Below are 19,800 nucleotides of genomic sequence, written 5' to 3'. Positions count from 1 at the left end.
CCGTACCTCTCACGATGGAGTCTCCCACTACAATGGCCTTGCCTGCCTTAGGCCTTTTTGGTTTTGGCTCAACAGCCCTATTCGCATCGCAAGCCAGTCCGCCGCTCACGTCTTCTGTCCCAACAGCTTCTAAGCGGATGAACCTGTTTACAAGAGGTACACCACCCGGGGACATTGGCATTCCATGCTTCCCACCCTTTCTCACTGTCTCCCGCCTTCTCTCTTCCAGTACCTTAGGTGTAACAATCGTACTGTAGGATGGCGGTGCAGGCTCGAAGGGCCGAATGGCCTACTCCTGCACCTATTTTCTATGTTTCTCTGTCTATGTTTCTATGAACCTACGTTGCATTCCCTCAATAGCAAGAATGTCCTTAAAATTAGGAGACCAAAACTGCACACAATACTCCAGGTGCGGACTCACCAGGACCCTGTACATTTGCAGAAGGACCTCCTTCCTTTATAAGTGGTGGGCTGAAAGGTCTGTCTCTGTGCTACATGATGACACTATTTTGTTAAGTGGTCATAATCATCTAGCACGTTCCCTAAACCCCCCCCCCCCCCCCCCTCTAACCCTTTAATTCTAACATCCCCTTGCAAAACAATAATCAGGCTAGCATCTTCCAATGCCAATGTGCAGAAACGTCGTTGTTCATTCAGGTTAAATCATCGCCTTACAAAATGCAACATTATCCCTCTCTGAAGGGATTTGCAGCAAGATTTCTACGACGTTGTTTAGACGTATATGTGAGGCTGCAGGGAATCAGCTGCCTGACTGAGGAGGATGGATGCCAGGCGGTGGCAGCAGCCGATGCAAGGAAAGCAGGCGGACCCTGCAAGGAGAGGCGAGGATGCCTCCCACCCACTCACTCACCGACAGACCGTGCGCCGCGACATCAGATGAGGGGCTGGAAGCAGATGCTAATTTACGGTGATTTATGCACGGTTAGCCCCGCCCTGTAACGAGGCGGTGGCCAATAGGACGGCGTCTGAGGACAAGCCCCGCCCTCCATTCAGGGCAGGAGCCAATGGGAGGGCGCGGGTGAGCGACGGCCCCGCCCACCGCCGGCGCGGACCGGCCAATGGGAGCGAGGACAAGGTCGAGCCAAGCTTGCCGGGTACCGGAGTAACAAAATAGACAGGCAGTGCAGAGAGCGGCAGCACAGCGGGCAATGATGGCAACTCGCCCCTTCTCAGCCCCCTGCAACCTGCCAACAACCACTTACAATCACCTCGCTGCAATCAATGCACTGTAGGTGAGCTCAGTATTAAAGCAAGGGGGTGGGGGGCAGGGGGCAGGGATAGGGGAATCAGAGGGACTCTCGACATGACAGGCGCCAATGGCCATAGCGTCGGTGGTAAAATTGGCAAGCCAAGCAGATCTAAAGCTGCAAAGACTGCAGGTGGTGTACAGCCGGCAACAGCACCCAGCAATAATGTCGCCAAATGTCCCGGCGAGGAAGACGAAAAAGATGGAGGGGTGCTTTTCTATGTGAATAAAAGTGGCTTCCCGATTGATGAACGAACTTGGCAAAGAATGTGGACGCATGTGGCTAAAATACACCCTGGCGGGAAGGAGATGGCGGAGAGTATACGGAAAGCTGCATTTATACCCCGTGTAAGTCAGAGAGGTTGGACAGGCAATCTCATTGTATTTATGAGGGCTGTTATAGTAAACGATTTGAATATTTTGTAATGTGGGAAAATATGCATGTGATTTGGTAAACAAATGTAATACATCAGTGGTGGACCCTAATTTGTTATAAATTATAAATTACAATGAGAAATTGAAAACCAATGCATTTATTTGTGGTTATCTCTGGAGCACGGGCAATCTCTATATGGATGCTGCTGATGCCATTGATATTTCTGGTTTCTTTGTTTTTCTTGTTCATTCTCCATCATTTTCTTTCAGTTGGAATATCCATACTAGCCACTTGTGAAGTTAGAACACAGTATGGCAATTTTGAGAGGAGATCAAAATATTGTCCATGAACTTTCACCAGAGTGGCTGTTCCAAGAGTTTATTAACATTTGGTGTTATTTCACATTCCACATTTATCCTGGCAGAGCATGCATTGTACTTGGTACAAGAAAATATGGTGAACGAGGTATATGCAGTTACTAAGAGGTGAAACCTGTCAAACTGATAAATTGACAATGCTGGGTTGACAAATCATACTGATTAGGTTGCCCCTTGCATAATCTGAACATATAAATTTGTGGTGATATTCATCTGATACAAATTTAACTGGGGTTAACAAATCTATCTTGCCTACTCTGCTGAGTAAGCACAAATGCTCTCCGTGGTTAATAAACATATATGTGTTATTAAATTCTATTGTTATCAATTGAGAATCGATGTTCTCAAATGTTCTAACTAGAATTGACAGATTTTAATGAAAATGAATGTGATGAGTGAAGCTTTGCATTGCAGATGTTATATTGTCCATTTGTTTTGCATTATGTTCTGTGCAGGTTGTTATTGACTATATTTGAAATGAACCATAAATATAGGAACAGCAGAGACTCAAAGCTCCCCAGAAATGAAATTCCATTAGGGCAATTTAGTACTGCATAGCATTTGCTGAGCTTGGACCAGCTGTGTCCAGAGGAGTGGGTGGAAATTATTTCCCTCCTTGCTTTGCCACAGTAATCATCCCACTCATTCCTGTCTCTCACCCCACTAGCCCTTTCATTTTCAAAGCACTTCCCCCAAACCTTCTGCTTCCTTGCTCATCTCCTTTTGTCATTAGTGTCCTTTTGGTGGGAATGCCTTTAGCTTTGTAGTTCTGAAGTGCTAAGTTCTGAAATTCCCTTTCCTAAAGCCCCTGTCCCACTTTCACGACCTCTGCCGAGTTTGCCCTTGACTCATACTCGTAGCATGGTCGCCACGAGGTTGTAGGAGGTCGTAGGAGGTCTTCGTAACTCCTCCTCATGCTCGTGAGTGGTCTCCGCGTACTCGTGGCCTCAAGTAGGTTGCAACGTTTTATCCAGCCTGACAAAAAATGTCCACAAGTAAAAAAAAAGGTCAGCATGGAAAAAAATGATACTTTTTACTCGTAGAAGGTCGTGATGGTAGTCGTAGGTAGTCGTAGGTCGGTAACTGGCCCGAGAAAAAAAATGCAAACATGACATCATTTTATCATGTGATCATTTTCCACTAGTAGCTAGTCGTAGTTGGTCTTAGGTGTAGAAGACTGAGGTCAAGGGGGGTCATAGGAGGTCGTAGACATAGTCGTAGGAGGTCATAGGAGGTCTTTTACTTTGGCGAGTCAACACGACCGTGACATTTTTATCAATTCGTCTAGGGTCCTCTAAACTCGTGGATTAGGTTGTCCAAGTGGGACAGGCCCTTAACTCTGTCTTCTTCAAGCCAATCCTCAAAATCGCTGGTCGGGGGGGGGGAGGGGGGGGGGGGGGGAACGGCAGAGGAACAACTCCAGGACTGTTTGGAGTCTGTAGACTTGACAATGTTCAGGGACTCGGCAACGGACCTGAACGAATATGCCACAGTCGTTACAGACTTCATAAAGAAATGTGTGGAGGACTACATCCCTACTAAAACCTTCCGAGTGTTTCCCAATCAGAAACCTTGGATGAACTTTGAGATCCACACTCTTCTGAAGACCAGACACCGGGCATTCATGTCTGATGATACAGTGGTCTACAAGAAGTCCAGATACGACCTTGGTAAGGCCATCAAAAAGGCCAAAAGGGACTTCTGCTTCAAGCTGGAGGATGAGACAGATGTTCGGCAGCTGTGGCGGGACCTGAATGCAGTCGCCTCCTACAAGGCGAGATCAGGAGGTAGCTCAAATGTCGGTGTAGCATCACTCCCTGACGAGTTCAATGCATTTTACGCACGCTTTGATAGGGAGAACACTGATGTGCCTTCTCGAGCCCCCATTCGCTGTGATGGTATTTCAGTCACAGTCACAGAGGCCGACGTCAGAAAATCCTTCAGAGGGGTGAACCCCCGAAAAGCGCCTGGACCTGATGGAATACCCGGTCATGTTCTAAAAACCTGTGTGGACCAACTGGCTGGAGTTTTTACGGACATTTTCAACCTCTCACTTCTGAGGTCTGAGGTCCCCACCTGCTTTAAAAGGGCATCAATTATACCAGTGCCCAACAAGAGCAAGGTGATGTACCTCAATGACTATCGACCAGTGGCACTAACGTCGGTGGTGATGAAATGCTTTGAGAGGTTGTTCATGGCGCAAATCAACTCCGACCTCGACAAAAACCTGGACCCACTGCAGTTCGCCTACCGCCACAACGGATCAATGGTGGATGCGATCCCGCTGGCTCTCCACTCCGCTCTGAACCACTTGGACAACAAAAACTCATATGTCAGGCTGTTATTTATTGATTACAGCTCGCCATTTAATACAATCATCCCCTCCAAGCTGGTTACCAAACTCGCAGAACTAGGTCTCTGCGCATCCCTCTGCAATTTGATCCTCGACTTCCTCATTCACAGACTGTTCGTATTGGTGGAAATGTGTCGGCCTCAATCACAATGCGTGCTCAGCCCCCTGCTGTACTCATGAGTGGGTAGCTGGTCATAGTGCAAACTCCATCATCAAGTTCGCTGACGACACCGCTGTTGTGGGACATATCACTGTTGGGGACGAGTCAGAGTATAGAAGAGAGATCTACTGACTGACCAAATGGTGCCAGCACAATAACCTGGCTCTCAACACCAGCAAAACCAAGGAACTGATTGTGGACTTTGGAAGGGGTAGGATGGGGACCCATTGTCCCGTTTATATCAACGGGTCAATATGGTGGAAAGGGTCAAGAGCTTCAAATTCCTGGGCGTGCACATCTCTGAAGATCTCTCCTGGTCCGAGAACACCGATGCAATTATAAAGAATAAAGCATAGTGACCGGTTGCATCGTGACTTGGTTCAGCAACTTGAGCTCCCAGGTGCGGAAAAGATTACAAAAAGTAGTAAACACTGCCCAGTCCATCATTGGCTCTGACCTCCCTACCATCGAGGGATGGATCTATCGCAGTTGCTGTCTCAAAAAGGCTGGCAGCATCATCAAGGACCCACACCATCCATGGCCACACACTCATCTACCCGCTTCCTTCAGGTAGAAGGTACAGGAGCCTGAAGACTGCAACGTCCAGGTTCAGAAATAGCTACTTCCCCACAGCCATCAGGCTATTAAACTCAACTCAAACAAAACTCTGAACATTAATAGCCCATTATCTGTTTATTTGTATTTTATCTTTTTATTTATCCATTTGTGTGTATATATTTATATAATGGTATATGGACACACTGATCTGTTCTGTATTCATGCCTACTATATTCTGTTGTGCTGAAGCAAAGCAAGAATTTCATTGTCCTATCTGGGACACATGACAATAAACTCTCTTGAATCTTGAACCAAGCTCTTAGATATTTGGCCATTAAACAAGTCTGTGGCTCAGTGTCAAATATTCTTAGCTAAAAATGCATTGTAGTAAAATCAGCAAAATACTGGAACTACTTAACTGGCCAGGCTGTATTTGTGGGCGGATAAGTTAAGGTAATGTTTCAGGTTGAAGACCTGAAGTTCTGTAAATATTTTCTTGATTTTTCACTTCACTGTAGTTACTTGGGATGTTTTTATATGAAAAAGGTTGCGAATCAATGCAAGTCTCTCTTTGGTGTACTAATTGTTACTCTTCCATGGCTATCCCTTGGCAAAATCATCTTTAAGCAAAATGTTAGCTTCCACATAACCTGATAACACTTAACGACCAACTTGATCTCTGGACTGTTGTCAGGCTTCATGTCCTACAACCGGTCACAAGATGAACATTTGTCCAGTTGAGTATTTGGGAAGCCTGTACATCTAGATTGTGCACCACAAGCTTGTTCCGTAACTCCACATTGCAAAGATTTTCCAGAAGGCATCTGACAAAATCTTTCAAAATTGCCAACCAATATGTAGTTAATTGAAAAATAAAATCCGTATGAAAAGCTTTCCCTCCATGGCTACTAAGGATAATGGTAGAGTAAAAGAAGAAACCTGTAGTGCTACCCAGATGAATGGCAAGGCTGAAGGTTACCTGAAACTCTCCTACATCCAGTAACAAGATGAACATTCCTCCAGTTGAATATTGGGGAAGCCCGTAGCTTTAGATTTTGTACCACACTACAAACTTGTTCTTTGAACTGTGGAACAAGTGTGTAGTGTGGTGCAAAAACTAGAGTTACAGGCATCCCAAAGATTCAACTGGAGGAATGTTCATCTTGTGACTGGATGTCGGGCAGGTTCAGGAAGGAGATCAGCAAGAAGATCGACATCTGAGTAAATTAGAAAGAAATACGGAAAATCAAAATCTGGAAAGGAAGGGACTAGCAAAAATAAATGGGGGTCACAAACCTGGTGAAATTTAACTGGGAAATAATGATACAAAGTGCTGGAGTAAAGTTAGCGGGCCAGGAAACGTCTCTGAAGAACATGGATAGGTGACATTTCGGGTCGGGAGCCTAACTGGCTGAAGCATTGACCAGAGTTTTCTATCCATTGTCACGGCAGAAGATTGCATTGATTCTTGTAAAAATGGTCTGGAACTAAGGAATTCACACTCAATGTTGTTATTAATGAGAAATTGCTGGAGAAATTAAGGGAACCAAAAAATGGAACAAATCCTGTGGAACTGTTCACTTTCACCCCAGAGTTTTAAAAGGTTTAGAGATAATCTCCCAAATTTCCCGAGGTTCTGAAACTGATTGGAAGATAGCAAATGTAAATTAGAGTAATAAAGGAGAGAAACAGATGGGTGTGACAACAAATAATGTCTTGTCAGGAACACGCAGGAATACATAATGTGAGAACGTAAAACAAGGAACAGTAGGAGGCCCATTAGTCCTTCAAGACTGCTCCATCGTTCATCAGAATCCGGGCTAATTTTCTACCTCTGCACTATTTTCCTGCACTATCACCTTTCCTCAATTTCCTTCATATCCAGAAATCTACTGATCTCTGTTTTCAATAAACTCGTTGATGAAATTTTTCTTGATCCAGTTTTAAAAGGCTCAACCCTTGTTCTGAGACTGTAACCCCCTGATCCTTGATACTTCCTCTTGGCTTCCAGTCTGTCAAGCCCTGTAGGGATCATTTAACCTTCAATGAGGGTTCCTCTCATTCTTGCAAACTCTGGAAAATTCAGTATGTGTAGGAAGGAATTGCAGATGCTGGTTTACACTGAAGATAGACTCAAAAAGTTGCAGTAACTCAACGGGTCAGGCAGCATCTCTGGAGAATAGGAATAGGTGAAGTTTCGGGTCGAGCCCCTTCTTCAGATTCTGAAGACCCGAAACTTCACCTATGCTGCCTGACCCATTGAGTTACTCCAGCTTTTTGTGTCTATCTAGAAAGTTCAGGCCTGGCCTACTCAATCTTTCCTCATGGAGCAAACCAGTGAAGTCAATTATGTAGCAAGTACAGGTACATCTTTTTTATTTAGGCAAGGAGTCCAAAGCTATACATAATGTTCTGTGTGCACACTCACCAGCCCTTGTATAATTTTAATTACTGTATTTAAATCCTCTTGAAGTGATTGTCAAATTGTCGTTTGCCATCCTAATTGCTTGCTGCATTGAGATGTTGGCTTTGTCCCTGTGCCCCATCCGGCTGTACAGCCATTTCTCCCACTATCCCACCCCCCTTCCCCCTTCCTCTACCCTGTGCTCTTCCACTTGTGTGTCTTTCTCTGGCTTAATTTCTCTCCTTATCTTGCACCCATTAGTCTTTCCATCTCTGGCTCTTGCCCACCCATTTACCAATCAAACTCCCTCCTCTACCTATCTCCACCTATCACTTCCCCACCCCCAACTGTTTCAGCTTTCTCCTCCCCCCCCCCCACTGTAGTCAATGTGAAGAAGGGTCCCAACCAAATCATTGCCTATCCATGTCCTCCAGTGATGCTGCCTGACCCGCTGAGTTGCTCCAGTACTTTGTTTCCCCCCCCCCCACAAAAATACCTGACTCAATAGACAATAGACAATAGGTGCAGGAGTAGGCCATTTGGCCCTTCGAACCAGCACCGCCATTCAATGTGATCATGGCTGATCATCCCCAATCAGTACCCCGTTCCTGCCTTCTCCACGTATCCCCTAACTCCCTTTGAACATCAACCTGATTTATTATCACTTTAAATGTAACTCTGTTTAAGAAGGAACTGCAGATGCTGGAAAATCGAAGGTACACAAAAAATGGCCTATTTCCTTCGCTCCATAGATGCTGCTGCACCCGCTGAGTTTCTCCAGTATTTTTGTGCACCTTAAATATAACTCTGTCTGTTTTGTGTGTGTAAATGGGGATAACGTTACAATGTTTCCACATGATAATTACATCCACCACCTTCTTGTCCATTCTCTGAGCTTGACAATATTCCCTTGAACAAAAATAGAAAATGCTGGAACTAGTTAACAGGCCAGGGTTCATTTGTGGGAGGATAATTTGAGGTAATGGTTCAGGTTGAAGACCTGAAGTTTTTTGTAAATATTTGCTTCATTTTTCGCTTCATTGTGGTTACTTAGGATGCTTTTATTAAGAAAAAGGTTGCGAATTGTTGCAGATCACTGTTTTGTGTACTGATTGTTACTCTTCCATAGCTATCCCTTGGCAAAATCACCTTAAAGCTAAATGTTAGCTTCCACATGACTTGCTGAAAAACTCAGCTGTTCATGCAGCACCAGTAAAAAGAGACGCATTCAAGAGTCCAGGTCTGTGACTGTCAGAATTGGGAAGGAGCAAGATGCAAGTACTTTATCAGTAGGAGGGAAGGTGCAGGAGGGATGTGTAAAACAACGGAAGTGCTTGTGATAGAATGCATCGAAATGTTTTAATGGTAATAGTTATTAATGACTTGGCCTTCTTCAATGTGTAGGAAGGAACTGTAGAAGCTGGTTTAAACAGAAGATAGATACAAAATGCTGGAGTAACTCAGTGGGGCAGGCAGCATGTCTGGAGAGAAGGAATGGGTGACGGTTCAGATCGAGACTGTTCTTCAGACTTTGATCAGACTGAAGAAAGGTCTCGACCCGAAACATCCCGGGTCTCTGGCGCTGTAAGGCAGTAGCTCTACCGCTGTGCCACCATGCTGCCCAGATAGATGACAACATCTTGAGGGAGCACCTGGTGAAGATGCTTTGAGTGAAGGGGAGGGCTGTGCCTGTGATGGAACGGACATGGTCCACTACTGTCTACTGCCTCTGACATTCCTGTGTGATGGAATTGTCCCGGTGGAAGTTGGGATAGTGGGAGAAGGGTGCACTTGAAGTGGATCCAGGTCACTTCTGAGGTAACGCATTAGCATGGATCGCAGAGAGGTTAAAAGACAGGTTAAAAGAAAACGGTAGAAAGAAATGGTGTAATATTCAAATTGATGGGCCTTTTTACCACAGGGGCCGATTATGATGCTTCAGTTATTCTCAATTTATATGACCTGGATAAAAAGGCAGACCATAATACATCCAACTGTGTGTATGAAACAAATCCAGAAATCAAATGAACTTCAGAAGAAGGCGGAGGATGTGTACAGGGGGAAAAGGAGACGGGCAGATTCAGGAAGTGGACTGGAAGGTGGCAGATAAAGGATCATGTGGGAAAATGCATGGCAATGAACTCATTAGTATAAATAGAACTCTTGTAAATGGCGAGGAATCAATAAATACCGTGGCACAAAGAGATAATTCAGGAGATGAAGAAAGTAAATGGAGGTGCAGCAAGCAGTCGAGAAGACAAATTGCCAGATGGCTTTTGTAGCATGTGGGGGTGAAGTACAAAAATATGTAAGCCGTGATGAAATAGTACAGACCACACATTGAGTGGTCTGTGAAGTTTTGGTCTCTGCACCTAAACAAGGATTTATTTATATTGGAGCCTGCAAGGTACAGATTGATCTGTGGAATGAGAGGGTTCCCTTATGTCGAGAGTTTGAGTAAGATTCGTGGGAGTTTGGACGAATGAAAGGCCACTGAGTGTCCTTGCAACAGCAGCTTGGCATTAGAATTTCTGGTGGGTGTTCCAGTGAAAGGATCTACCTTTGCTCCAGGCATTCTACGGGTACTCTAAAGGGCCTGTCCCATGCGATTCCATGCGGCAAGCGCTAACTAAAGGGCCGGTCCCACCAGCATGCGCCTGCATGCGGCAAGCACGACCTAACCAGAAGCGGGGGCCGCGCGGAGGTCAAGTGAGTGATATGAAGTGCGAGCGAAGTCCGCGGGAAGTTCACGCGTGACGTACGGCCTCAATGCGGCTGCGGGCCGGCGGGCCATTGCTGCGCAGAATATTTGAATGCGTTCAGTTTTTTGGAGCCCCGCGCGATGTCGGGACCAGCTCCGCACAACTCCATACGGCGCCGGCAATCGGAGTGGCACCGGCCCTGCAAGGCCGTACGGCTCAAGCGACCACATCAGGTCACGCTTGCCGCATGGAGTCGCATGCCCGTGGGACGGGCCCTTACGTCTCCATTGCTGCACATCTGTGGACTCTGTGATCTTGTGCACTATTTGCCAAAATAATGTTTCTAGTTTGCATTATGCATTTGTTCTCCCAAACACAGGACAGGTATTTCCAGCTGCTCATGTTGTCACCTTACAACACGCTTACAACAACAAAATGACTTTGGCTGTATTCTCCCTGTTCTGCCTTTATCTTGCCTTTATGTTGGTCACCCAATATTTTGTGTATGGCAGACGCAAAATGCTGGAGTGACTCAGCGGGCCAGGCAGCATCTCTGGAGATGTATGGCTTTGGATAGCTCTTGTTAACTCTGTTCCAACCACTCCTTGAGCAGGGCTCCCAAATTGTACACATCTACTCTCTGATGAATGAGTCGTCCAATTATATGCCAACAGCCTTGTTAAGGTAAGAAGGTATAGGCGATTGAAAACTGTAAATGCCCATAGATAGACACAATATGCTGGAGTAACAGCGGGTCAGGCAACATCTCTGGGGAAAAGGAGTGGTAACATTTTGGGGTTAATACCCTTCTTCAGTGTTACCCATTCCTTCTCTCCAGAGATGCTGCCTGTCCCGCTGAGTTACTCAGCATTTTGTGTCTATCTTCGGTTTAAACCAGCATCTGCAGTTCCTTCCTACACAACTGCAATGTCCAGGTTCAGGGTCCATTTCGGGACGTAGGACAATGAAATACTCTTGATCTTATGAATGTATCAAATGATTCTCCCTGCTTCTGAGTGAATAAAACTATTGATAAGAGTCAACTGTTTTGTTTCTCGATTGGTTGCGATGGTTCTAATACTTCTAATACAGGGTTGCATCTGAGAGGTTTATGGTTTGGTAAGATTCTTTCCCCTTGTGACTAATGGGACACAATAACATTTTGTTTCTATCCTGGAGGGTGGCTGGTCATGTGGTACAGTTTCTCAAGTTCTCAGTATTATATAATACTAGACCAAGCGCAGACCCGTTAGGTCTGTTCCCCCAACGTGCGGTTGTGTGTGGGGGGGGGGGAAGGCGGCATGCAGCGTCACACACACTAACTATCTCCCCCCCACCCCCGCACTAATGCTAATTACCCCCCTTGATATTATATCAAGGAGGGGGGAGGGTGGAGGGAAGAGGGTAGGGGGTGTGGAGGGGAGGGGATTTAGGGGAGGGAGGGTGGGGGAGAGGATGGAGGAGGGGAGAGAGAGGGGGATGGAGAGGAGAGAGGGGGAAGGAAGGAGGGGGGGAGAGGTAGGGAGCGCGGGGGTGGAGGGAAGAGGGTAGGGGGTGTGGAGGGTAGGGGGTTTACGGAAAGGAGAGAGAGAGAAGGGGGAGGGGGTGAGGAGAGAGGGGGAGAGAGGGGGAGGGTGAGGGGGGGAGAGAGAGAGGAGGGAGAGAGAGAGAGAGAGAGAGGGGGGAGAGAAGATGGAGAGGAGAGGGGGGGAGAGGGAGAGAGAAAGAGAGAGGGATAGGGAGAGAGAGAGTGGAGAGAGAGAGAGAGAGAGTGCCTTTTTACTTCAACCCAAACCCCCCAAACAACCATTTGCAGGCAGTGCTTTTTTATTTCAAACTAACCATATTTTCATTTTCAAACCACCTTAAGGGTACTTGCTCACAGGTGTGAGGAAATTTGTTCAGTGTCATTCAGAGCTCAGAGTGACAGAGACTAATTGACAGAGCTCCATCTTGATGAGAGACTGATTGAGGCACACCACTTCAGATTCAGATTCAGATTCAATTTTAATTGTCACTAGACCAAGTGCAGACCCGTTGGGTCTGTTTTCCCCCAACAGCGTTTGCGGGGGGGGGGGGGGGGGGGGGGGGGGTGGGGGGGGAGGGGCTGCGGCATCACACTCAAATTAACCACCCCCAAACTCACAGGTGGGGGGAGGGGGGGGGGGGGGGTGGGTGAGGAAGAGGGGAGGGAGGGGAGAGGAGGAGGGAGGAAACATGACAGATGCCTCACAATTGCAGATCCAGGTTCAATCTTAATCTTGGCTGCTATCTGTATAGAGTTTGCAAATTGTCCATGTGGGTTTCCTCTGGATGCTAGGGTTTCATCCCACACGCCAAAGATGTATGGGTTTGTAGGTTAATATTGCTCTGGAAATTGCCCTTAAAGTGTCAAGAAGGGATGTGAAAGTGGAATAACATAGAACTAGTGTGAATGTGTGATTAACGGTCAGCATGGGCTCAGTGGGCCATGGTGTATCTCTAAACTAAAACAAAACTTATTTGTATCAGGACATGTGCAACTTTCCTCCTGCACTGCACATTCCTTTCCTGCCCTGAGGACATGTCCTTGTTTAAGACAATGAGCAACTAACAATGTAAAGCAGTGGCATGAGGGTGCTGCGGTAGAGTTGCTGCGTTACAGCGCCAGAGACCTGGGTTCCATCCTGACTTTGGTTGCTGTCTGTATGGAGTTTGCACATTCTCCCCATGACCTGCGTAGGTTTTCTCCAGGTGCTCTGGTTTCCCCCATACTCGAAAGACGTGCAGGTTTGGAAGTTAATTGGCTTTAGTAAAATTGTGGGTGGGGGAGCTAACATAATTTTATGGACAATGAGCATGGTTTATCTTGAACTATTTACAAGTAAAGGAATAAATTTATTCATGTTCAGATTTAATGCTGACAAAGATAAACCTTGGATGAACAGGGAGACTCTCTTATAAAGACCAGATCAGGGGTTTCATGAAGGGTGGCCCCCATACCATACAAGAAGGACATGTATGCTCCCTCTGAGGCCATCAAATATGTCAAGAGAGATTTTTAGAACAAGCTAGAGGGCCGATTCAATCAAACAAAAACTGGTGCAATCTCTCGCAACAATGCATCATTATTGAAAGAGTTCAATGCATTCTACGACCATTTGTAACAAGCAAACAAAGTTCCATCAAGGCATTCTGCCCATCCCGTACTGGCTATGTCCCATCCATCTCGTTGGTAGGTTAGGGTAACTCTCCAGCCCTGATGGAGTCTCTGGATGTGTCCTGAAAATGTGTTTGCCAAACAGCAAGACAAAATAATTGGGGATTGACATAAGGAAGGGCATGTGTGAACACAACCCTGTCCTCATTTTGGAGTTGCTCTAAATATAACCATATAACCATATAACAATTACAGCACGGAAACAGGCCATCTCGGCCCTACAAGTCCGTGCCGAACAACTTTTTCCCCTTAGTCCAACCCGCCTGCACTCATACCATAACCCTCCATTCCCTTCTCATCCATATGCCTATCCAATTTATTTTTAAATGATACCAACGAACCTGCCTCCACCACTTCCACTGGAAGCTCATTCCACACCGCTACCACTCTCTGAGTAAAGAAGTTCCCCCTCATATTACCCCTAAACTTCTGTCCCTTAATTCTGAAGTCATGTCTCTCTTGTTTGAATCTTCCCTATTCTCAAAGGGAAAAGCTGATCCACATCAACTCTGTCTATCCCTCTCATCATTTTAAAGACCTCTATCAAGTTCCCCCTTAACCTTCTGCGCTCCAGGAGGGAAAGGAGAGCGGGGTAGGGGGTGAGAGAGGGGGATGGGGAGAGAGATGTGGGGGAGGGGAGGAGGGAGAGACGGGAAAGAGTGGGAAGGGAGAGGGAGGAGGAGGGGTAGGGGGAAGGGGGCGGATGGAGAGAGGGAAGGGGGTGGGGTAGAGAGGGAAGGGGGTGAGGGAGAGGGAGAGGGGTGAGGAGAGGGAGAGGGGTGAGGAGAGGGAAACATAGAAATTAAGTGCAGTAGTAGGCCATTCGGCCCTTCGAGCCTGCACCACCATTCAATATGATCAAGGATGATCATCCAACTCAGTATCCTGTACCTGCCTTCTCTCCATACCCCCTGTTCCCTTTAGCCACAAGGGCCACATCTAACTCCCTCTTAAATATAGCCAATGAACTTGCCTCAACTACCCTCTGTGGCAGAGAGTTCCAGAGATTCACCACTCTCTGTGTGAGAAATGTTTTTTCTCATCTCGGTCATAAAGGATTTCCCCCTTATCCTTAAACTGTGACCCCCTGTTCTGGACTTCCCCAACATCTGGAACAATCTTCCTGCATCTAGCCTGTCCAACCCCTTAAGAATTTTGTAAGTTTCTATAAGATCCCCCCTCAATCTTCTAAACTCTAGCGAGTACAAGCCAAGTCTATCCAGTCTTTCTTCATTTGAAAGTCCTGACATCCCAGGAATCAGTCTGTTGAACCTTCTCTGTACTCCCTCTATGGTCTGTTTCCCCAACGGCGTTTGCGGGGGGGGTGAGAAGAGGGGAGGAGGAGGAAACGGGATAGATTTGGGAGGGAAAGGAGAGCGGGGTAGGGGGTGAGGGATGGGGAGAGAGCTTTGGGGGAAGGGGGATGGGGAGAGGGGTGGGGGGAAGGAGGGGAAAGAGTGGGGAGGGAGGAGGAGAGGGGTAGCGGGAGTGATGGAAGAGGGACAGAGGGATAGGGGAAGGGTATGGGGGGAGAGAAGGTAGGGGGTGGGGTAGAGAGGGAAGGGGGTGGGAGAGAGAGGGATGGGAGAGGGATGAGGAGTGGGGGAGGAGAGAGTGGGAGAGAAGTGGAAGAGTGGGGAGGGAGGGAGGGGTAGAGGGGTAGCGGGAGTGGTAGAAGAGGGACAGAGGGGTAGGGGGAAGGGGGTGGTGGTAGAGAGGGTGGGGGTGGTGGTAGAGAGGGAAGGGGGGTGGGGGAGAGAGATGTGTGGCAGAGGGAGAGGGGTGAGGAGAGGGACACATAGAAACATAGAAATCAAGTGCAGTAGTAGGCCATTCGGCCCTTCGAGCCTGCACCATTCTCCATTCAATATGATCACGGCTGATAGAAACATAGAAACATAGAATTTAGGTGCAGGAGTAGGCCATTCGGCCCTTCGAGCCTGCACCGCCATTCAATATGATCATGGCTGATCATCCAACTCAGTATCCCGTACCTGCCTTCTCTCCATACCCCCTGATCCCCTTAGCCACAAGGGCCACATCTAACTCCCTCTTAAATATAGCCAATGAACTGGCCTCAACTACCCTCTGTGGCAGAGAGTGCCAGAGATTCACCACTCTCTGTGTGAAAAAAGTTCTTCTCATCTCGGTTTTAAAGGATTTCCCCCTTATCCTTAAGCTGTGACCCCTTGTCCTGGACTTCCCCAACATCGGGAACAATCTTCCTGCATCTAGCCTGTCCAACCCCTTAAGAATTTTGTAAGTTTCTATAAGATCCCCTCTCAGTCTCCTAAATTCTAGAGAGTATAAACCAAGTCTATCCAGTCTTTCTTCATAAGACAGTCCTGACATCCCAGGAATCAGTCTGGTGAACCGTCTCTGCACTCCCTCTATGGCAATAATGTCCTTCCTCAGATTTGGAGACCAAAACTGTACGCAATACTCCAGGTGTGGTCTCACCAAGACCCTGTACAACTGCAGTAGAACCTCCCTGCTCCTATACTCAAATCCTTTTGCAATGAAAGCCAACATACCATTCGCTTTCTTTACTGCCTGCTGCACCTGCATGCCTACCTTCAATGACTGGTGTACCATGACACCCAGGTCTCGCTGCATCTCCCCCTTTCCCAATCGGCCACCATTTAGATAATAGTCTGCTTTCCCGTTTTTGCCACCAAAATGGATAACCTCACATTTATCCACATTATACTGCATCTGCCAAACATTTGCTCACTCACCCAACCTATCCAAGTCACCTTGCAGTCTCCTAGCATCCCCCTCACAGCTCCCCCGCTCTCCATACCCGCTGATCCCTTTAGCCACAAGGGCCACATCTAACTCCCTCTTAAATATAGCCAATGAACCGGCCTCCACTACCTTCTGTGGCAGAGAGTTCCAGAGACTCACCACTATCTGTGTGAAAAAAGTTTCCCTCATCTCAGTACTAAAGGATTTCCCCTTTATCCTTAAACTGTGTCCCGCGTGTCCTGGACTTCCCCAACATCTGGAACAATCTTCCTGCATCAGACAAATGCAATTCAGGACTTTTCACTTCACAAGCAAAATTAGAAATGACAGTTAGTGAAGAATTTGAATAATCGCTGAGCGTTCTCTATGGCAACAATGTATTTGAGCATTGGGCATTGTGACATCACACGATGGAATGTTCACCATGGGCTGGGCTCCTGCAAAGGCATATGTAAATGAATCCATTCCGATTGGCCATCTGTGAGCATCGGGCATTGTGACATCACACGATGGAACGTTCACAGGGAGCTGCTTGTGTGGGTTAGAATCCAGTTTTTTTTTTTTTGAAATATTGAGGTGGGGGGGGGGGGGGGGGGGGGGGTGTAGGATTTGATTAAAAAAGCGTACTTAAACACGACGAAATGTAACGAGGAGCGGATACTTAGAAAGAAAAGCGAAATCTCTACCGAAATGGAAAAGACGTCGGCGATCCTGCGTCCGGTTTCGGAGTTGCGGAGCGTCAAAGGAAGAAACGCGGCGGACGCCGTACGGCGGCAGGCGGACTGATTTGAGTTTTATATATATAAGATTGTCAGTGTACAGTACAGAGACAACGAAAAACGTCCTGGTTTTATAGTCCCTCCCCCTCCCTCCCTCCAGCAAGGGCAGCAGAGAGAATGGGGAATTTTGTAAAAACATTAATATCTCCGTAATTTTTCATTGACGGGAAAAATCCTCGGCACGCGTGCGGCGGAGGGGGGCTCTGAGCAAGGTGGCCAAAAATGACGGCCGTAGGTGGCGGCGTTCTCTCGGAAGTCGCAGCACAGAAGGCCATAAGCGGTCAAGAACAGAGATTTAGTAATATAAGATTATTGTGTAAGCCACCAATAAAAGAAAAAATATTGAAAACATTCAGCAAGTCAGGCATCAACTGTGGAAGTAGCACAAGAGTTAATGTTTCTGACTGAAAGCTCTTCATTGGAATTGGGAAAAGTGAGAAAGCAAGTTAGTATTGAGTGGGGGAGGGATGGATAGGACAGAAGCCAAGGTTGCCATGGCTGATGATGAGGGAAGTTAGAGAGATTGAGAGAAAAACAGAGGCATGTAAAAAAACACCTGGGTTAAGCAAACCTCATGGTGACATGGGAGTCCTGAAGCTTATCAGCTTTTGACCCTGAGAAATGCTCTTGGTTCATTTCTGAACAGCAGGCGATTCCCAACAAAATGTGGGCCAATTATTTTCTTTTGCATTTTTAGCGACGATTTATCACGTTTTCTAGTCTTGTTTGATTTTTTTTTTAAAGCATTCCTATTGTTAGTACGAGCACCTGGCTTTTTACAGCCCTTCTCTTAACTCATGCAGATACATGTCCGTGGTATTTATCCTAATGATCACCTGTATGCAGGGTTTCCATTATGAATTCACTCTTTTATTAACCAGCTTTTCTTTTCCAACTTATTTGGACTGTCTGCTGAATCTAGGTAATCTTGATGAAGTTACTGTTGTCAGCAACAGAGGAAAAGGCAACTGAAGATGAAGGTTTTTATTCCCCCCCTGCAACCAAGAATGGAAGTTGAGTTATGCAAATTAGTTGCACAAGAATATATCTGAAGCTTGGACATTTTGTGAGCTTTTTATCAAATGAGAATTTATGTTTGGTGTGTCAACAGGGAGGAATGATACTGAACAAACACTGCCTGCATGTGCAGCAATACGAGTCAGAAGAGATTAGCAGGATGTGTAGGAAGAAACTGCCGATGCTGGTTTAAACCAAAGATAGACACAAAAAGCTGGAGTAACTCAGCGGGACAGGCAGCATCTCTGGAGAGAAGGAATGGGTGAAGTTTCGAGTCGAGACCCTTCTTCAAACCAAAGATCCTATAGCAAGCAAGATAGTCCTCTCGACGAAAAAGACGTAGTACAGTCATGGGCAGATTCATGGGTAATTTTCGGCCCCATTTCCGTAACCGGCTTCCGTCTCCGCACCAAAGATCCCATAGGATAATAGTGCGGAGACGGAAGCCGGTTACGGAAACATCCTCGTAAAAATAAAAGTTATTTGGTAAAAATCTTCTCCTCATTTTCAGAATTTTAATTTATTAACACAAACTGTTCCCCCGCAACGTTGATTACACTGCGAGCCGGGTCGGGTCGGGTCCGGTTACGGAAATGGATGCAAAAAAGACCCACGTTCCGCTCCGTTGCGTAGTACACGTCAGCCCATTGCATGTAGCAGCAGTGGTCTATCTTGATCTATAGAATCTTTGCTTCAGACTGGTTAGGGATAAGGGAAACGAGAGATATAGATGGTGATGTGGAGAGATATAGAACAATGGATGAAAGATATGCAAAAATGTAATGATGATAAAGGAAACGGGCCATTGTTAGCTGTTTATAGGGTGCAAATGAGAAGCTAGTGCGACGGGTGGGGGAGGGATAGAGAGAGAGGGAATGCCGGGGCTACCTGAAGTGAGAGAATTCAATATTCATACCACTGGGCTGTAAACTGCCCAAGCGAAATATGAGATGCTGTTCCTCCAATTTGCGTTTAGCCTCACTCCGACAATGGAGGAGACCTAGGACAGGAAGGTCTGTGTAGGAATGGGAAGGAGAATTAAAGTGTCCAGCAACCGGGAGATCAGGTTGGTTCACACGGGCGGAGCGAAGGTGTTCCGTGAAACGATCGCCCAGTCTGCGTTTGGTGTCGCCGATGTATAAGACTCCACATCTTGAACAATGGATACAGTAGATGAGGTTGGAGGAGGTGCAAGTGAACCTCTGCCTAACCTGAAGGTCCTTGGATAGTCAAAGGAGGAGGTACAGCGACAGGTGTTGCATCTTCTGCGGTTGCAGGGGAAGGTACCTGGGGAGGGGGTAGTTTGGGCAGGAAGGGATGAGTTAACCAGGGAGTTGCGGAGGGAACGGTCTCTGGAAGGCAGAAAGTAGTGTAGATGGGAAAAAGTGGTAAGTGGTGGGATCCCGTTGGAGGTTGCAGAAATTTCAGAGGATTATGTGTTGTATGCGATGGCTGATGGGTTGGAAGGTAAGGACTAGGGGACTCTGTCTCTGTTGTGACTAGGGGGAGGCAGAGCAAGGGATGTGTAGGAAGGAACTGCAGATGCTGGTTTAAACCGAAGATAGACACAAAAAGCTGGAGTAACTCAGCGGGACAGGCAGCATCTCTGGAGAGAAATAATGGGTGACGTTTCGGGTCGAGACCCTAAAGAAGAGTCTCGACCCAGTATCTGCAGTATTTTAGATGATGGATTTATTCATTCACATTACATTGAACATTAATTTGGGCTTTTGTATTGGAGGACAAAGAAGCAAATGCGTTGATATCTGGATAAATGTTTAGCTATTACAGATCAATAAAAGCCTGTGAAGTAACCTGTGATTGAACTCCATGAGAAATTGAAGTAATGTAGTGTAGACT

The 19,800-nt window shown here is 46.6% G+C and overlaps 1 protein-coding gene across 1 annotated transcript in view; it reads left to right on the top strand.

Moving 5' to 3' along the window:
• Positions 1 to 1,127: 1,127 nt before the first annotated feature.
• Positions 1,128 to 19,800, top strand: part of vash2 (vasohibin 2) — a 108,132-nt gene continuing 89,459 nt past the window's right edge. Inside the window, exon 1 of the mRNA XM_055639764.1 lies at positions 1,128 to 1,615. Coding sequence (XP_055495739.1) covers positions 1,325 to 1,615 — 291 coding nt within the window. The 5' untranslated portion in view covers positions 1,128 to 1,324. The remainder of the gene's footprint in view (positions 1,616 to 19,800) is intronic.

This window comes from Leucoraja erinacea, chromosome 8, assembly GCF_028641065.1.
Source record: "Leucoraja erinacea ecotype New England chromosome 8, Leri_hhj_1, whole genome shotgun sequence".
Taxonomy (NCBI): domain Eukaryota; kingdom Metazoa; phylum Chordata; class Chondrichthyes; order Rajiformes; family Rajidae; genus Leucoraja; species Leucoraja erinaceus.
This window is presented reverse-complemented; position numbering and strand designations above follow the sequence as displayed.